Here is a 20,971-nt window from a genome sequence, read left to right as displayed (position 1 = left end):
TTTTGCACGCATCTGCGTACTCGCCCAGATGCTGCCTCTGCCGTGGTCCATGCCTGAGTTTCATGCCAGGTTTGCTCTGCGTAGCAGGCATATCATACGCACACAGCGACCTGGTACAAGAGCACATTCTGCAGGCCAAGTCTCAGGCAAAAATTCACCTACAAAACCTAAGCATGTTGGTAGCTTTTTGCAGTGAATTGGGCTTTCACTAGGAATCAACATAAGCTGCAATGACTAATCTTACACTCTGTGCACTTGCTTATTTTCTTTTCACAGTTCAACCACTTTCTTCCTTAATACTAAAATGCTAAAGTCTTACATAGCATTCAGAGCATTATTTTTTGCAGGCTGTGTTTCTCTATGCTTTAAGCCTCTATCACAATGCATGCAAAGGATAATGGCTGAATTCGTAATGCTTTTAACTAAAAAAATACTTTTAAAAACATAAACCATAAATTATTTATTCCTCTTTGTCCATTGTTTTAAGCACTGAGTCTTCTCCCAAGATTTTACACAGTTCATTCAGTCTCTGCTGCATTTTAGGAATTCCTGCAAGTTGGGATTCCAGTCTCTGTTTTTCCTCACTCAGTGATAAACGGATAGCGGTGTCCAACTGCTCGAAACGCCAGCCGCCTTGTCCATCGAACTGCAGCAAGTGAGTGTGGTACTTCCTGCAGCAGAAATTAAAGCATTAGTAATGGCTCAGGGAACAGATCCAAATGGTACACAAATTTGGATGTCTGTGTCTCTTTTTAATGGTGCCTCTCAGGAAGTCGAGTGTTGTCCAGTTTTGGATCACCAGGTAAGAGTTTTTCTGTGACTCATAATCCCTGGACTTTCCTTCGTAAGGGATTTCGGTATTTCAAAGCCTGTCACAGGGACCTTCCCAGGCCGTCACCACCTCTAGTGAAGTTCACCGAGGAGATGGCAGCTGCAAGCTGTCAGCACAGTGGGGGCTCCTCGTTGGGCCAGTCATTGCCTCCAGCAGCCCATCAGCTGCAGCGATGCTGGCAGGAGCAGGCAGCAGGGTTGTGGAGGGTCCCTGCCATGGTCTGCTGTCCCTGGCCAAGGTAGTGGACTCCCTCTTTCTGCCTCCCTCTTGGAAACCCTGTCTGTGGCTGCAGTTGCCTCCACTGCAACTCCGCCAGGCTCCTCTTTCTCCAGGAGGAAAGACAAGAGGAGCAGCAGACAAGGCTCCCTTCTCTCCCAGGAATGCTAGTCCCAGTTTATTTTATTTACCTTGCTTTCTAAGAGACGTTTTACCTTCTTAGCAGAAAATAAATTCAGGCAGGCACAGTGCAACTGATACTACTGATAAAACTCTAATTTGTTTGAATTACACCTCAGTTTGTTCCCCTCCATCTGACAAGGTTGGCTAAAGAACCTAAAGGCTCCAGTCCTAAAACATGGTTCAGTTTGCAAGGGACCAAAATAAAAAAGTCTGTGTAGGAGTCACAGATCTTTCTGTGAGTTTCAGGGTGTGTGCACTGAAAATATTCAGAGGTGTACATGTGGAGTTTGTCAAGACCTGACAAGACATTTATCAGGAGGTCCAAGAGGAATAGCAGAGCTCCCTCAGAGCTGCTGGCATGACTGTGTAATTTATCACTATAAATTATAGAACATGAGACGCATCATAAAACAGTGATTATAAACCCCATCCATGGAATGTGACAGTTTAATAAACTCAGTAGCTTATGACATGGGACTCAAAAGATTCAACCCCAGGCTTACATTCACCACTTCTTGCATACTATTCTTTGTGACACCAAATGCTTAACCTATCCCTCTATTTTTCCTCTACAAAAAAAACCCCAAAAATCTGGATGCTAAGATAACTGATTGAGACATCCAGTATTTGTGGTCTAGGAAGGCAGCCAATATTTTGATTAAATGAGTGAATATTTCCTGGTACACTGTTGAGGAGGAGAAAACAGCATGTGAACACATTCTTTCTGATAATTTCAGTAACACTGTGGAAGTTACAAGAACAGTCCCACACCTTCCTGAATAGGACTAGAACTAGGAAACAAGAAATGTTGGTAGGAAACTGAACTTTCTCACAAGTTTTTTTTGCAGAACTTTCCTCTGCATCATCATTATTTATAGGTGGGATGCTCTCAAATACCTGTATTCTTGAGCAGTGGTTTTAAAATTATGCCAAACTTTAAAAAATGTAAATACTACTTTTCTTTAAATTATTTTTAAAACAAATGTCTATGTGTCATTTTTTTCCTATCAGAATACCCATTTTTTCTTAATATTTAAGTCTCGATCCAACAAAAGCCATTTCCACTGTCACCATCCCCATAGAGGAAGGAGGAATGCTGGGGAAATGGTTCTATTTCAGAGAAGCAGACACTGATACAACCTCTTTCCTTTCTGGCAACAGACTGGTAGTGGATTTTTTGTCACCAGTTTAAAGAGAGCAAACAATCTGACAGTGGAGATAGAGGCGTTCAGAACAAATAGTCTCTGCTTACACCTTCTTGATCTCCTTTAGCCCTTTGAAGTATTTAGTTGGTTTATCTATTCAGTAAATACATTTACTCCCTTTGAGGGATTCTTCCATAGTTAGTGCTCCCTCCTTAGAATGATGTTTCTTAGAATTCCAGTATTTCCCTTTTTACTAGACAATCAAATTTTGAAAGCTCACAAACCCTGCAGACAGAGGACACTACTTAAGTTAAACCACCAGATATATTATTCCTGTGGAAGAACAAGTAGTTTAACCACTTGCCTTGTTTCCCATCTTCTCCCAAGCACTGGTAAACTTCCCCAGGACAGCTCATGTATCTTGTCACCTTTACAGAATAATCTGGTGATACCTGTTGTGGCTGTGCTGTGGCAGACTTAATTAATTGTCTCTTAGATACCTGCATGTTGCTATTAATAGTTAACCGAAACACATTTAAAAAATAAGGAGGAGGAATAAATATGTGTCAAAGAATGAAAAAAATCAATGCTAAATGCATTTACATCACTATTATTGTAGACAAGTTATCTTAGAAAGTGCAGCAGATATTGATTGAACAACTGCCCCAGTACGAAGAATAAAGGCCAATCCACTGCCTGTCAGAAAGCTAACGGCAAGGACCATGATAAACCCCTGAACATACTTACCAAAGAGAAGGTCTGTGTGTTATAGAAAGTAGGGATATCCCAGCAGCTTTTGCAGCTTGGAATATCTTTCCTTCAACATCAATGCTTACAGCACTTGTGCATTCGTCCAGCAATGCATATTTCGGCCTTTCAAAAGCAGATAAAGAACATTACTCCTCTATGTTTTGGACAGTATTCCCATGTACAATGTTTAATTAAAAGAACAACAGAAAGGAGTGAGCTATTTTTGCCCGACAGCTGTCTCTCATCTACGGCTGGAAGCTGACAAGCAACAACAGAGTTTCCATGCATTAGTCAGGTGCAGAGCCAGCTTCCAGGAAAAATGGGGTTTATTTCCTGGTCCACCTGAGTACACAGTGATCTAACCTCTATGTTCTAGTTTGACCTAGGATTATTCTGTCCTGTCACCAAGTCATGCACTAGCTACAGCCAACTCAGAAACTTTCTATCCACTGCTATGCATGGACTGGGCTGCCTTTGTACACTTGCAGTCTCCAGAACCAAAAGGTTTTGGCGCTTGGCTTTCAAACTCCGACAGCCTCTGCAACATCAAACTTCTGCAATATTTGTAGGACAGATGCAGGGAAGATGTTTGTGCCCAAAATGTTAAAGAAAGAAACATCTGGAAAATATAATGCTATGTTGCCAGAAGCAAAGCCTAAGTAAGAAGCATTGCCCAGAATAAAAGCTGAGCTCATATGAACAAATGACAAGACCTGCTGTCCGATGCCACTGCCTAGCAGTGTTGCATATTGTATACAGATTATAGTCTACTACTGCTCAAATTAAAACAACAAATCTGCAAAACTCTTCCTCATTTCCAGATGCTACTTAAAGAACAAATCAAAATGCTTACTTGTGGTAGAACATCCGAGCCATGCCCATCCTTTGTTTTTCTCCTCCTGATAAGACATCTTTCCAATCCATGATGGCATCCCAGCCTTTTAAAAAAATGCAAACAAAACGTGTCAGGACAATCATAGAATCGTGTGCAAGTTTATGAAGGAAATGCAGCTTCACTTGCAACATCTCTGCAATCTATAACCAAAATCATAATGAGCATTTCCATTGCAGAAGAGACAGCTCAGGGTTCTGGACCACATCTTCTCAAATACCTCAATGCCTTTCCACTGGTACTAAGTTGGAAAAATGTCCCAAATATCACATCAATTTTGAAAGTGAAATTTAGTCTTCTTTGTCACGAAGCTATTGTCAAAAAACTTCACTTACCATCTCCTCGAAAAAACATCTTTTACCAGTGTATAACTAGTAATTTTATTCTGTCATGTTTGTTTTACAGAACAATCTGCTATTCCTTCTTGAAAGGAATAACAAATTCATTTTAAAAATAAATTCAAAGAAATAAAGTGTAAAAAGCATAAAGAGCAGTGCCAGACTCCACTCACTACCATAGGCAAAGAATAACTTATCAAACTCGACAGAATCACAAATGCAGAGCCAGGGATGCACTCCATGTGCACAGACAAGCAGCTAAAATACAAAATTGCATACAAAAAGGAGGATTTTCTATATAAACTCGCCACTACCTAGTATTTAGAAATTACCCACAACTGTTCTAACACTGCTTATCCTTATTTAATATTCTGCATAGCCTCTAACTGATTTTATTCTTTATCACTTTCACACTTGCCACATGCACAGGAGTCCGATGTGATTTATCTGCAATCTTATGGTGGACTTGTGCTTCTGTGAGTACTCTGGCATGATTCATTCCCACTAATGAAAAACTTCAAATACCAAATGACCTTATTGAAAATAAGTTTTCAATCAAACAATCCAGATGGACAGAATAGCAAAATAGATAATTTGGAAAAGGTAGAGTGTGGATGCAGAGAAAACCTGACATTTGTCTTGATAGATCATCTGTTCACAGGACAGGCACCTGAACCAGGGCTGAGCAACAAAGAGAACATTTTCCAAATCAGCCCAGAAGCACTGTAACTAAAAAACAAACAACAAAACCGAAACCTCTTTTCTGGTACTGCCCAACTGAAAGTAAAGACTATAAATAAGGTCAAGCAAGGAGGGTGGGCTGTGTAATTTCTGACACCTGACCAAAGGTGAGACAAGTGGGACTCATCAAGGCGCAGGAGGCTGGGGAGTGCTACACTAGGGCCTGCTAGGTCTGAAATAAAGCTCAGTGAAGCATCTGGTGAGAGGCCGTGTGACCAAAACCAGGAACTGATAATGCTAAAGACTGAATTCCAAAAATTTTCTCTATGTAAAATTGAAAAATATTTTGTCCTGGTTTTTAAATATATGACTATTTAGTTAGATTTAAAAACCAGGCATGTATACACCAGAAATACATCCCCTTTAGTGATCCTATTGTTTTTCCTTCGTTTCCTCCCATCCTTGTTTAAGGATCCCAGTGGGCACCCCCGGAGGGCACACTCAGTGCTTTCTGTCAGCTGGAGTTGTGCAATGATTAACTGCATCACCACTTGGATGAACTCTGGTAAAGGGAACAGCTACACAAAGGCTGCTGCTGTGAGCAGTCCTGGTGCTGGGACCACACAGAGAGCTGAAGTGCTGTTCCACCCACAGCTTCAGCTTCCAAAAAGGACTGTAAACCACCTGGAGCGCTCTTTTTGGCAAAGGGGAAAGAGATGAAAACGGTCCTTCACAGAAGCCATAGAAACAACTATGCTTCTGAAGACAACATTCAGGCTGCTGCTCATATTCTGTTGTTTTGAAGCTGAGAATATAGACGAGCTCTGGGGATCTGGATCTGAGCGAGGGCGTGGACGGAGGGGTGTGTGTGTGCATGCGCCTGGGGAAGCAGTGCCTGTGTTCATAGTTTCTTTCAGATCAGCTGGTTTACAAAGACTTAGTAAAAGACAAAATGGGGATTGAAGTTCGAGAAGCATCATCTTGTCAGCAAAATCATTCTATTATTTCCTCTAAAGATTTAGTAAGATTTAGTGTCTGTTTACCAGGATACAGTGGTCATTTCCGTGGTCACTTCAGCTGATGTTCTAACTGAATATCAGAAGTGCGTCTTGTCTCTTCCTGCCTAGCTCCCTCCCTGACCTTTCCCATTTGCCACTTGGAATGTCTCAAACAACAGAGAAAGAAATACCCATTTTAGTATCATCCCTTTAAATAAATATTTTCTAATGTCTGAACAATTTCTTCTGAATACTTAGGCATTGTAATTCATTATAAACTGACTCCCTACTTGGTATTAATAGTAATGTACCTACTTGTTTCTCTTTTCTTGCTGCTGATATACCACAGGACAGTGAAGGTTGTTGGTGTTCTGAAAATACCAGCCACATCAGTGGCTTATGTCACCCATAGCTACATTTACTTTACAAATGAAAAAACGAAATGGCTTGTCCATGAATGCAGAAGAAATTAAATGGCTTGTCCATAAACACAGCATAAATCTCTCAGTACGTAATCCTGAACTCCCGTAAGAGTCCAAATTCTTTGCCCAGCTTCTTGTTACATGTAGCCTTTGATTGCACATGGCATGATGTAGATGTGATGAATACTGGATGTCACAGGAACATCTTTTGCAAACAGTAAGACATGTGTAGTGTGCTGGGGCAGAGTAACAGCAGCAGAAAAACTAGTGATAGCCTCGTCATACCAGCATTTAATTTTCTTGCATTGCTTCTTTTAGAATTCCTTTTACCTTGAGTTTCTGAAGGAAAAAGCAAGCTAAATTTGACAACAACAAGAAGAAAGGTTATATCTGTGCATCCTTCATCCTTGTGAATCCTTGCACTTATGTGCAAAACAGAGCATTCAGCTGCCACAAATAGACATGCTTAAAAGTTCCTTTTCCAGATCTACATTTCAATGCACCTCATCAGACACAGACTGGGGTGTGACAGCTTCATGACAGAAGAAAGGCTACAAATGCAAAGCACAGCCAGGGAATCCACCCCTGGTGAGTTTTTGAATGCGGAGGCCAGTGAATGTCCCCAGGCAGCTGTCAAAATGGAAGAGAGCCCTGAGTGCTGTGCAGGATGAATATGCAAGGGCAATCCCTTGCTGAGGAAGGAACAAAGAGACCATCAATTGTGTGAGCCCAAGCTCAGCATGACACTGCAGAGATTTGTGTCTCCAGATTTCAGAGCCACTGGAAAAGCCTGCAGAGCACTCCAAAGTTCCTGATGCTACCAGTAACAAAAGCAAATCCAGGGCCAAAATGATCAGATGAAAAAATCTCAGAGAAAGGAAATGTGCAAGTCTGTGTGTTTTTATACATGGCCTGGTATAAAGGTTCCCTGGACAAGACCCAAAGATATGACAAATGTTCAAAATAATGAGGAATAATTATAATCTGGGGTGCTGAGAAACCATGAACAGGTTGAACTTGCTCAGTAATGTCATCAACCCCAACCTGACAGGCCAGGTCATGCATTCAGCGTGCTGCTACATGCACCCATGGTCCTCTCACGTGACAGCCTATCAGCAGCCTAGGGCTGCATCACAACTGACACTTGCTAAATATGCACAGATTTTCAAAGCAGGTCAAAAAGCAACCACTTTATGTATATCTACTGCACATATCCACATTATTATCCACAATTTCTGGACATGCTTTTTCACCACCCCTGCTGAATCCAACCTTCTTTGCTATCCTCATTGTGTATGAAATTATTGTTCTGTTAGAGCTAGCAACTTTGCAGGTGTTGATGGGGGCACCTTATTGATAAAATAGAAGTAAATAACAAAATGTCATTCCTCTAAAATCCAGCAGGTGAGAACAACATTGGTGTGGGCCTCAGTGGGAAGCAGATTCTGCCCCTACCAGCAAGGGGTGCTACTGTCAACAGCAACTGCACTGGGTTCTTCTAGGGCTTGGGCTCAGGGACATCAGGAACAGTGGTGGTGAGGAGAAGGATTGGTGCTTTGGGGGTTTTGCTTTATTCTGTTGCAACCAACTGAAAAAAGTTTCATGAGGCTTCTTCAACAAAGAAGCTAAGTGGCAAACGGGTTTACTTATTCTTGTAACCATTCTATTTACTTCTAACTGGGGCAAACATTATTGCTAGAAGAAGACAGGAATTTCTGCCACTGGCAGCAACAGGAAAAACATTAGGCTCTTCTTGGCTACTTTACACTTGCAATCTGGTGACTCTTGCACTGATGCAATGTGGAAGCAATTCAGCTGAAGACAATAAAATGATGGCAGGACAAATAAACTGAGTCAGAGTTGCGCACTTCTGGCTCCATCTGGCTTTTCCACAACTGTCCACAGGGAGCAGAACAAAAAACTGCGAAGCACCACGTCATACATGCATGATATTCGTGGTCAACCTAAGCACAACAGGGTCATGCCCTAAGGGGCTGCAGTCTGGTAGAGTCTCAAAACTGCCTGGGATGGGTGAAAGGGGAAGAGACAGAGGTAAGGCTCTGAAGGAGGAGAGGATCGACAGAAGAAAATATTGAAGAATTATATCAGATTTCTATAACTTGATTGACAGAAAGCTATAGATATTGTTACAGTCTTAGAACAGTTTACAAAAACAGTTCAAAATAGCAGATATATCCCACATATCCACAAGTATCCAAGTAACTAAAAATGGTTTGATTTTTTTTCAGATGTAGTACATTTTCAAAAAGTGCATATAATATATAAATAGAAACCTGATGGGAACTTTTCAGCAAAACTTTTTTGTTAACCATCAAGGCAGTTTGCAAAAAAGAGAGGGTGAAAAATTGGGGTGAATCGCTCGTTCTACAAGCTTTGTATAGGATTTTTTGTTACTATGCAAAGAAAAAAGTTCCATTTTTAATAAAAATAATTTAAAACATCTCATTTTAGGTAAAAGAACAAAATAAAAATTTGAATAAAAATAAAACACACAGCTATGTATAAACAAAATTTTCAGTTTTTCACTTTCAAGAAGTATTTCTCTAGCTTGCTGGTTCAAAAACCATAATATGAGTCTTTGCACCAGACTGAGAGAGCTCTAAAGAGTATGTAAGTTTATGAAATCCATGTAATGTGTCAAATAATCTGTCACGGATTTCATCTGTGCTCCTGTCTTGGCACTTGTCTCCTGCAAATGCCCATGGAGAAAAGGGAACAAGTAAGTGTATTACGGTCCTAAAAACTTCCTGGTATGTGGTAATCTCTTCCTGTTTTCTGGCTTTGCCCACTTCTGTCATTTTAGATCACAAAGTACCTAAGGCTTTTTTTAAAAAAACATTTGTTTGTGCAGACTTTTGCACAGTGTGCCCTTATCCTAAGCAAGAACAGGGTCAGCAATGAAAGCAGACTACTGTCCTTCGGCACAGAAAGTACACCAAGACTGATCCAAACCTGGGTTTTCAGTTTGGCAATACAGAACACAAACCCTAGCCAACAGCATCTCCTATGTGGAGCACAGTAACTGCTCCATTATCAGTTAAGTATTCCATCTGCAGGGTTATAAACCACAACAATGTGCATTCAGAGACTGCTGGGGATATGGTTTTGGCCGCTGAGGGTCATGTGTTGTTCAGTACATCTACAAGTACCAGCATGCTATGAGCACACACTCCATGCTGGCTTCCTGCCTCTGACACTTTTACCGCTCCTCCTTTTCCAGCTCCCCATTCCAACAATCTGCTTGTTCTTCTGCAATCTGGGCATTTCACTTAGTGAAGTGACTCAGGAATACTACCAGGAATAGCTATAATGCAATACTAACAGGAACAGTTACAATGTCACTGTAGGGAGTAGAGGCCTTCTCTGCAATTATTCCAGTCACTGGGTTCAGCTCTCTGCCCACTTTTTCAATTCTTGTGTCACAGTATCAGATCTGAACAATTATATGAATCAGAACGATGGCAGATTCTTATTGTCTACTCCAACTTGAGGGCCCACAGTCCTCCTTATTACATTCTTAACAAAGAAGCATTAACCCACGGAAAGGTAAGAGTCTACAACAGGATTGTGTGATGAAGAAGTATCTGTAGGTATACAATTGCTGCTTCCAATCCCTAACGTTCTGTGATTCTGTGATTCCCAGGCTAAAATGTGCAGAAAAGACACCAGATGAGTGTCCATGTATACTTCAAAAATAAAATACACTTTCTGCCTTTTGAACAGAGCAACGGGCTGCCATCCAGGAATGAGAACTTAGACACTGCCTGTGGATTCCCAACGGCTGAGGTACTACTCTCTTTTGTCAGAATGAGCCTGAGAGATGCCAAGAACACACATTACACATGGCGATGCACCCAAAGTGCCCTCTCAAAACGGAGCACTAACACCTGGCAGAAAGAGGCAGGGTACATCCAGCACTCCCGGCATCAGCTCTTTAGAGGGGGTGAAGATCCAGCCTCTTCTCTCTCAATGTTACCAACTTTGTCCTACGTCTGTTTTAAAAGCATAATGGTGGGGTAGAAAATCAAGCTACAGATTAGTGGCTGGTGGGAACAAAAGGATGAAAATTATTGCTATGCTTGGGTTAAAAAAAAGCCACTAAATGCTCCAGTTCCTTAGACACCAGAGAAGCCTTTAGCATCTTGATATTTACTGTCCCCTACTATTAGGACAAACAATGCTGAGAATATGTGGCAACTTAAACAGGAAGTGGTAGATGGCAACACTACTGCCAGCCAGTATAGTTTGGTTATTTTTAATTTGTTCACCCTGGTGGTACAGTATCAGACCCTCTTTCCCATGGCACACAGTCCTGCTGATAACACGAACCGGGGAAGTGAAAGAAGACCTGACTCTTATTCACATGCTTTAGAGTTGATGCAGTCAGTTACATTACAAGGTTTTAAGACAGGTTACATTTTCAAAAAAAAATGAAGAAAGGTCATTGATCTCAATACCATGAGAAAATTGGCCATTGTGAGAGAACAAGGATGTTCAGCTTGGGCATGGATTGACTGGGAAAGAGAGGAGCACATAGCCCTTCTCCCTCAATTAGCATCAGGAGCAACAACCACGTAGTTCTGTAGCTCCAACAGCCTCAAAAGGTCTGGACCCAGTATTGCCAGTTCAGTAAGTAAAGGTCAGTCACACTAAGACACACAACTGAGGAATGGATTTTGTAAAGCTTTTTACAAAAATGTGCAATTTACCTCCTTCTCTTTGAACTATGTGGTATAGATGAACTGTTTGCAGGATACACTCCAGATCTTGATCTCGGTAGCCTTTCTCATGCATGTCATCCACTGAGTCTGGATAGATGACTTGATCGCGTAGCGTTCCAATGGACATGTAGGGCCTAAGAAACAACACAAAAAAAACAGTAATGTGGGGCTGGCTCCAAGCGAGTGCATCTTGCTGATGATCTGTGAGCAGTGTCTAAAGCTTTAAACACCATGTTGCTAAAACTGGATTTATCTGTGGGTGCACTGTGGGTGAATGTTTTTCTGAACTTACCCTAGGGACAATGTATTGTTTCCATAACAGCCGACTACAGCATAGCAACAGGGGTAGTATTAGCATGAAAACAAAATGACAGATCAGGCAGAATAAACATCCACTTGTAGCCCGTTCTGAATGCTTTCACTTGGAATCAGGGAAACTCTATGCTGTATTCAAGGTTTGGTACACTTAAAGATTTAGAAATTGAATTAAACACTTGCATGTTAAAAGCAAATTGTAATGAAAACTTTGCAGCTCAAACTGAGGAAGACTTTCCTGGTGCAGGAGACGCCCAAGTCAGGCAGGGGAGCACTGAACGCCTCCTCAGCACACTGCTATTCTGGACTGCAGAATTGGGACTGAGCGTAACTTGGCTGGCTATGGAAGCCAGTGTAACACTTCTGACTTGCAGCTGATCACCCTAACCATGCCAGCATCAGCCTCCCTTTGCTACACACAAGGCTGAACTGTACGTGAAGCAGCTTCGGAACCACCACGTTCCCAGACCAGGTAATACCATCCATCTTCCTAAAACAAGCTTTCTCCACTTTGGAATGGCTACAGAGAGTCTCCACAACGTCATGAGCTGCACGCAGCCTCTAGTAAAGCCCTGGCATCAAAAATCCTCCTACTCTCAAAGTCAGCTCAAGGAACAGTTTTACAGCTCTCTCCAGGCCATTCAAGCTAGAATAGGAAAGACTATCTATGACACTTCTATTTGATCATCTCTTTTGCTGCTCTTGTTCTAAGTATTTCTTGCAAAAATGGCTGTCCCACAGACACTGCTGATAGCTCTTGGAAGCTGAAAACATCCTGGGATTGACCTGTGGGGTTCTGAGTTTGGAGGGAAAGGCTGGAGCCAAAGAACAGTCAGGGTCCAGGCTCTGTCATTCTTTCTGTGCCACGTTACATTAACATTGGTTTCATTTGCCAAAACAGTGCTCATCTTATTAAAGCTATAGTGCCAGAGGATGGTGACAGAGAGGAGCAGTTAAAATTGGGCCGGCAATGAGGAGGCTTCCAGGCAGCTTGCCTTTGCCACAGAGAACTGCTCCAAACAACTTCACGGATTGCACATGAGGATTCATAATTTAGGTGAAGCTGCAGGTAAGGGCAAGAAGGACAGCTACCTATCATATAATTTGCGTGGGGTGTAATGCCTTACTCTGGTGAAGTATGATCCTGTAGTCACTAGCAGCTCTGAGATTTAACCTACAGCACTACTGGGAAAGCGATGCTCAGAAGACGTTGCCATGCTGTTTACTGAGTCACCAGCACTGCCTCCTGGTACAACTAGATTTTCCTTGTGGCCTCCCCTCTAAACACACCAGCACTACCAAACATGCCTCTCCCCACTTTGTCTGTAAAAGTGGAAGAAAAGCCCAGCCTGCGGTGGAATAGCAAACCTTGTCCATTACTGACTAACTAGCAGAGAGGGAGAATGGCTCGTGGTTATGGGTCTGTCCCAGGAGGCAGGAGAGCCTGTTCTGCTTCCCCCATCCTATAGGGAGCCACTCATGTCTCTGAGGGGACACTTTGCATTGCTTGGCATGAGAGTCTTGTTTGGGACTCCAACTCCTGACAACAAAGGGAGGCACCTCTGTGGCTGGTTTATCCCATTTATTTTAGGGTGGGGACAGATTGCTTCCTGGGGGTGTCTTCTCCCTCAACAGGGGACAGACCCCATATAACTAACTTAATTACCTAACTTCTGAAGTGCTAAAGTTAGATGAGATCTCAGCTAACTCATACTCTCAGAATCTCATGCTAAACCAGATTGCCCTATCTGTAACTTGAAGACAATGACCTCCCTACCTACCATGGGTGCCACAAAGTCAAACATACTAAAAGCTATTAAACATCAGATATTACCCTAATTGAGATTACATGGGTGTGATAGCTAGACATTAAGTCGTAAGAAGTATGGATAACTGGAATTTCAACAGTGAAATTCCGGGTTTTGCCAGTAAGCTCCTTGTTAAAATACTGTTTTCATTAAATTTTTAGTAGTTCAATCAACAAAAACCAGTCTTTTGGTCCTGAAGTAATACTTGAGTTTAACTGGACATAATTGATTTCTGATGGAGTTTCTCCTTTCAGCTAGTGTCCTCTGCCTTGTGGAGGTCATGTCTTTTGACAGTAATAGTTCTGCAATTGTTTTCTTTCTTTCTCTGCTCTCAGAAAAGATAATCCCACACTGGTTTTGAGAGAGAGGATTTAAGATCAGTAATCCTTTTTAAAAAGCTTTGGTATGAAAGATCCAGAAAGATAAGAAAACTTGCTGATTCTTGCCTGGTTTTCTGGAATTACAAGACATTTACTAGAAGAGATACTTTCAGTTCACACAAACTGATCTTTTTTTCCAACAGTTTGATGGTTTTATTGCATCACCAATTTCTGTTCGGTGCACTTAGCACTTCACTTTGCGGAGCTGTAGCTTCATTCTCTCAAGCCGTCATCCCTAAGGCTTATGACTTCCCCCCTGCAGTGCAGGCTTTAAAGAAAGATGACATCAAGACAGGCTGCAATCTAAAGCCTCTGGTGTGGACAATTCCCCAGTGCTCTATTGACACCTGACATTGTGTACAAAGTCCTAGAGAAATCATATGGGGAGGAAGGGCAAGTTTTGCCAATGATACGGTCTCTTTATGGCAGTTAACTTTGGGGAGGAAGGAGGGAGCAGATGATACGAAATATATTGGAGTACATATCAGTCACTTGTCTTTCCAAATTTATGCCTTACACACAGGAGCTGTTAGGCATAAAGAAAGAGGTATAATGCCAATCCAAAGGGCTCGTGGATTAACACTGCACACTGTAACCAGGCCGTACTAATATCTAGGAATTCACTGATGTCTTGAAGGGCAGAGACCTTCACCCTCTGGGGCAGCAAGTTAAGGAGGATGACTTGCTTAGATGTCAAGAAATTTCTGTTCCAAAATCAGAACAAGCCACACCCAATTTAAGAATTTACAAATACTTCCTGGATGTATTCAAAGGTGTTTTCATTTTTCATGTAAAATAAACTGTGCTGACAGGACAGATAACCTGTTCTGACATCCATAATATTAGAACAGAATAGAGTAAAATAGAATAGTTCAGCTGGAGGGGACCTACAGTGATCATTTTGTCCAACTGCTTGACCAGTACAGGGCTGACCAAAAGTTAAAGCATGTTGTTAAGGGCATTTTCCAAATGCCTCTTAAACACTGACAGGCTTGGGGCATCCCCCCCCTCTCTAGGAAGCCTGTTCCAGTGTTTGACCACCCTCTTGGTAAAGAAATGCTTCCTGATGTCCAGTCTAAACCTCCTCTGAGGCAGCTTTGAAGCATTCCCATTCGTCCCATCACTGGATATGAGGGAGAAGAGATCAGCACCTCCCTCTTCACTTGCCCTCCTCAGAAACCTGCAGAGAGCAGTGAGGTTGCCCCTCAGCCTCCTTCTCTCCAAACTAGACAAGCCCAAAGTCCTTAGCTGTTCCTCATAGGACGTTCCTGCCAGTACTTTCACCAGCTTTGTTGCCCTCCTCTGGAGGCATTCAAGGACCTTCACATCCTTCTTAAATTGTGGGGCCCAGAACTGCTCACAGTATTCAAGGTGAGGCTGCACCAACTTATTTTAAGGAATGATAGCAACTAATCAATATGCACTTGGAGAGTTTATAAAGCAATATGAATTATTTGAGTCTTAATTATAAGCATCCTAGAATAAGAAAGGGACAAAAAAAAATCTTAATTAAGTGGCTGGTGTCAGAAGTTAAAGGAGATTCATCCAACGTAAGCGCCCAAGAAATTGCTTCCAGGTAGAGTCTGAAGCTCACCTCACTTCCCTTGTCACAGGCTGTGACTAACACTTCCTCCATGGAGGTGAAGTCTAAAAACATGTGGCTTGTGATTGAGCAATCAGAATCTGACTTGTCCAAGTGTAGACAGGATCTGCTGTCCAAGTGTGTTTGCAGTTATCACTGGATTATTATTCTCAGGGACTTGCAAAGCTACATGGGAAAAGCTTTATCTTCTAGAAAATTATGTGTAATACAACTATGAACTCTTGACTGACCCATCATTTAAGTTCCTGTCTCTGGTGACAAGATGCCTCTCTAATATACCCAAAAAAGAGAGAGAAAAGGGAACACTACACTTAGGAGTCTCCTTTTTAGATAAATTGCAGCTTGGATTTTCAAAGGTAATGGGGATGGCTTCAGAGGGCAAGTCAGAGTGCTTGCTTTGACATCTAAACCAAAGTGTATTCCAAATATAGGCACCTCTATTCAAGAAGACGATACTGGAGCCCAAGCTCCAGCCATGGAGGTATCTTCCTAAGAAACCTGAAAGATCTTAAGGAGTTGGCACTTGCACAGAAGAATCTCCAGTGCAGAAAGCTAAGGGCACAGCTCACAGTTACAGATGTGCCCAAATGCTGTCTAATTCCCCAGAAGGTGCAGTACAGCATGGAATATGAAAGCAACAGTTTTAAGTTCAGCCCAAAACACTTCAGCTACTAGAGATGCAAAATGAGGGGGTGTATGACAAGCTAACGGTTAGCAAATCTCTTTCAAGTACTGGGTTCAGGCTAAGTTCTCCTCAGCTTCTAGGGCACGAGAGTCCCATTTTTCTAGGCTAGTGTCCAGGCAGAAGAGGAGTCAAAGGGAGGGCACCTCTTAATCTTCTCACTGAAGCAAAGAAACTGCTGCCAAGAGACAGGAATCATGTCTGAAGAGAGTGTTATACCCATCAGTCCTCAGCTGGAAGGAGGGAGACTTTAGGACCAGGACCTGTGACATATTTTATGTTATTCCTTTTTCTCCCTCAATGCTCTTTCATATAAAATGCTGTAATTATCCTAATCCTTCAGTAGCATTGTTAAAACATACTGAAGGGAGTTGTAATCTTATTTAGCTGCCTGCTGTCAGAAGAGAGCTTGTTCTAGATAAATGGGTTTAATGTTTAGCTCTCAGTTTGGCATCTAAATTTCAGAAAAGGGCAGTTCGGACATACATTCATATTTAGAGATTCCTATGGATTAACTCTAGGTGGCTCCCTTTACCTACTATGCAAAATTTTGGATACTTTTCCAAAAGCCCTAAATCTCTGCTTGACTATCTAGGGAATCCACCTATATTTAGAACTTCCCATCACCTTGCCGGTGCCAAGATCCTAATTTTTAGATGCTGTCATACCTCAGCTGGAATCACCTCAGCAGAACTCCCGCTCTTTCCACATTCCTGATTTAGGTCAATAGTAAAAACTACAGTTTTCAACACCAGTAAAGCTTGATCAACAGTGATGCTCAAGAAATGCCAACCTCCACTGAGTAAAGGGATCTGGATTCCTAGTAGTTCCTTAATGACATCAATAAAATAAAGAGCAAAAACCTAATGATGGCACCACCACTACAACTTCGACAAAAAAATACATCTTGAATGAATGTAAAACAAGTTCTTTTTAAGAAGTGTTGTATTCACTACTCTCACACAGCAGGTGGTATCACCAAAGAGTTAAAAATAATAAATAGTTTAATGTTTACCAAAATGTTAAAGAAGTAACAGGTTCAGTTTATTGCACTGTATCTAGTTCAAGAGTTTTAGGACCAGCTAAAGTTTCAGCAACCCTTCTAAAGATATAAATAATTGATCTCTCTTTAAAATACCCTACACTGAACTCTCCTCTCTCCTCATACAGAACTAGCCATGAACATCCTCTAAATATTTCAGATAGATCAGTTACCAGAGTGGAATGTAATCAGCTTATAGCCATTAACACAGTTAACAGGAAATGAAATGCGCAGTATGAAAGACTGAATTCTCAATGCATATAATTAGAATCTGATATCAAAGGCTGAAAAAGAAATCACAATAATCACTTTGTGGCTTTCTTTACAAAGAAGCTATGCACAGCTCTGCAAGAAAATAATCTGGGCAAAAATAATAACTAGAAAGGTAAAAGCAGCCTTTAATTTAAAGTGCTATTTGTGCTCAGGTATCATCTCATCTCATGATTTACTTATTTACCATAACGAAGATTACTTATAGTATGACTAGAACTGGCTAAATGGCATAAAAGTTTAAGGTGAACTATTCACAAAATTATCCAGTTCAGTCTACTTGAATCTTGCGATAGGCAGAGACAACAGAAAGAATGCAAGAACATATGAATAATTAAAAACAAAACCCAGACAATTTCTACAAAATACAAGCAGCTAATGCAATCTGAAATAATTATACCTCCTGCAATTAATCAAATAAACCAGCCAGACAAATGAAGGAAAAATACTCCCCTTTTCTTAAACATCCAATTTTTGCGGGCCCAGGCTTTTCATACCTCTGGCAGTCCTGATGATAAAAGGATTATTTGCAGGGACGATCATGAAGATCAATTAATTGAAGAAATAAGAATGAGCTGTTCTGGACAAGAGTCTGTCCTGCCAGTCCCATCGGGCATACTTCAGCCTGAGAGGTGCTTCTCATTTTTATCACAGCAATGTAACACAATAAACAAGACAGTTTCCCTCTTTTAGAAAGATCTCATCTGCAAAACCATGAATAATTTGGGAAGTGACACCTGACTTCACAGAGAAGAGGAAGTGAAGCCTCTAGAGCAGAGGCTGCTTTTGCGCTGGGTTTTTACAATGTTTAGTGGCAACATTTTTTGGATGCACTGGGATATGAACATGCAAGTAATAGTACAGCCATAGCGTGCCGCCAGTGAGACACCCTGACAACAAGCAGGAGGTCACACACTGCCCCGACTTCCCTCTCTAATCCTCTGCGAAACACTGCATTACACAGGAGCGAACATGACGGCACAGAATACAGACATGCACCGTGTGTATGGATACATTATTATAGTCATTTTATAAATATTATAGGTACCTGAAGCGGCCACAAGAGAGCTGTAGTAATCTTTAGCAGAAACTAAAACTGATAGGCTATAATTAATGCAAAATGCTAGGCAGATAAACAAGTCTGGAAGAGCCTTCCCTCTTGGGAGAGACATGCTATGCTAGTCTAAGCTAGGTTAGTGCACACATGATGAACTGCAGAAAGAAACCCACCTGCTACACGCTCCTACAAGACCATGGCATAATGAGCGAAGAACAGAGAATTGAAAATCCAGTGTTCTGGGGACTACTCAGCATTATTTGCAGGAAAAACTCATCTCACCTAAACTTTACTCATCCAAGTCTGAGTTAGTCACCCCAGTCTCTTTCTGTAGTCAGTGGAGTCCTCTAGTGGACTTGTACCTCCAGTATTGCTTATGTCTTTGAAGTTCGTCCTAGGACACAGGACGAGCAGCTGCCGTGGTTTGAACTGGGAGACTGTTGTGCATTGAGGAGATAGCAATCCACTTAACAGACGACCTGAGTGGGCACAAGCCTGTGCTATGCTTTGCTGCTCTGTGTAGAGCTGTGCTGCACGTATCAGTTGGCCTTCAGGCCTGTGCTGCGCTGCACTTGGCTGCTGGCTAATCGCAATGGAGGAGCCTGGAGGCAGCTACCACTTGGCATCGGCAATTACGCCACCCATGTGTCCTTGTCTTTATCTTGAAGTGAAGCAGAATGTTCTCATGCTAACATCCTTTTGCTTGACAGTATAAATGATAAATGGAATTGTTTACTTCTTAGAAAATCCCATGAGAGTGCTAAAGACCATAAAACCAATGAACCTTAGCATGATAGGATCAGTGCAGCATGCCATGCTCTGACTAAAGGTCCATCTTATGCTGCACTACGCTGGGTTCCTAGCATCTGATGGGAGGTAAGTGCCACAAAGATGATGAAGCACAAGACTAGACCTTAAGAAAGGTGTGTGAGTGAGCAGACTATGGAGAGACTGGGAGAGGGCTGAAGGTCCAGTTCACCTTGGAGCTGGGACACAGTCCTGGAGCCCAGGACACAGGGGCAGGGAAATGGCAGAGCCTATAGCGCATGGGAAAGACCAGTTCTCCTCCAGAGGGAGGCACTGACTATGTCTACTATGTGGATAACTAAAAGCATAGGGCACTGTAATGAGAGTTTATGATTGAAAACTACAGCAGGGAGGAGGAGAAAGACCTTCTTCCCAGGGAAGATGATACAGTTGTTAACACAGCTTTCAGCTATCCTTCCCTCACAAAAGTCAGCATCCGTTCAGTCTTTCCATATCAAGCTTTTTATGTCAGACAGGTTTTGTAGTTTATTTTTTCCAGTGCTTCCCAGTGTGAAGTAGCCAAGTTGCTCCTCATAATTTGATATGCATAAGGCATTTGAAGCATGCTTTTTGACATTCCTAGGTAAAATATTATTGAAATAGTAAACATTTGTGTTTCTGTTCATCTGTCAAAGTTCCTCTGTTGCGCAGTTGCAATGCAGGGCGTGAAGCTGGAGGTAACTGCTCCAGCTGGGCACAGGAATGGCACTTCTCTGCAGAAACTAGATCACCTGAATGCAACCACCAGATTACTCCCTAGCATGCAATGCATGTTTGTCCATACTACTGCTAGGTTACACAGCGATTTCAGTCAATCTGGAGATGAATTTGTTCCCCTGGCACTGCTATCAAATGTAAATTTTAAAGACAAGTGAGCTGTTTGAGCAAAATGAACCTTGGACAGATTAAACAGATTGTCAGTTGCTCTGCTGGATGGATTCTATACATATCAGCCATATAAAAGTTGTGCCAAGGGAGGTTCAGGTTAGAGATAAGGAGGAAGTTCTTTACTGAGAGAGTCGTCAGAAGCTGGAACAGGCTGCCCAGGGAGGTGGTGGAGTCACCATCCCTGGATGTATTTCAAGAGTGGGTAGATGAGGTACTTAAGGATATGGTTTAGGGGATAGACAGGAGTGGTTGGACATGATGATCTCGGAGGTCTTTTCCAACCGAGCGATTCTGTGATTCCGTGATACTCAGTTCCTATAATCTCTTCAGTGACTTCATATTTATCAAGTGTTTGTCAAGCTTAACCTGACAATGCACTTAAAAATATTTCAAAGCCTAGTTTTCCCAGCTTTTAAATTAAGTTTCATAAACAGTCTAGCACATACACGGATGCCTGTGAGGGTGGTACAGGCAACATGTAGTTATCAGTGCAGAATGAGGACTTTTGATATTCAAAATCCCACCAAAAGAAGCAAGTGGAGGATGGAATCAATGCAAGCTCATGCTGGCATGAACATGATGTCCAAAATTAGTTATGAAACACAGCAGCTGATTGCCAGAGATTCTAGCAGAAACAGTCCTACAACTGGGTGTCTGGGCAGACAAAAACTTAGTAACATCGAGGTAAACATCTCAAAAGAATATAAATGGAGGAAGTGCTGCATATCAGTGACAGTCACTTTTGTGCAAGATCCAAAACAAGATTTATGTGCTTAGTGCTGAAACAATATTCAAAATAGGAGGGATGCTGCTTTGATTACAAGAATGTATTTCACCTTTTAGTTGCATACATATCATGGTGTTTAATGAGCCATGCAGCTAACAGCACTTTAACATTACTCCTCTGTGTATCTGTGACT

At 41.8% G+C, this 20,971-nt stretch overlaps 1 protein-coding gene across 1 annotated transcript in view; it reads right to left on the bottom strand.

The window, feature by feature from the left end:
• Positions 1-450: 450 nt before the first annotated feature.
• Positions 451-20,971, bottom strand: part of LOC104544049 (ATP-binding cassette sub-family D member 2) — a gene marked incomplete at its 5' end in the record, with an annotated part of 42,214 nt that continues 21,693 nt past the window's right edge. The window contains 4 exons of the mRNA XM_010188793.1: positions 451-671; positions 3,124-3,249; positions 3,980-4,064; positions 11,188-11,333. Of these exons, the coding sequence (XP_010187095.1) occupies positions 461-671; positions 3,124-3,249; positions 3,980-4,064; positions 11,188-11,333 (568 nt within the window). The remainder of the gene's footprint in view (positions 672-3,123; positions 3,250-3,979; positions 4,065-11,187; positions 11,334-20,971) is intronic.

The sequence above is a fragment of the Mesitornis unicolor genome, unplaced genomic scaffold, assembly GCF_000695765.1.
Source record: "Mesitornis unicolor isolate BGI_N332 unplaced genomic scaffold, ASM69576v1 scaffold22347, whole genome shotgun sequence".
In the NCBI taxonomy this organism is placed as follows: Eukaryota; Metazoa; Chordata; class Aves; order Mesitornithiformes; family Mesitornithidae; genus Mesitornis; species Mesitornis unicolor.
The sequence above is the reverse complement of the archived record's forward strand: the minus strand, read 5'-3'. Positions and strand labels throughout refer to the sequence as shown.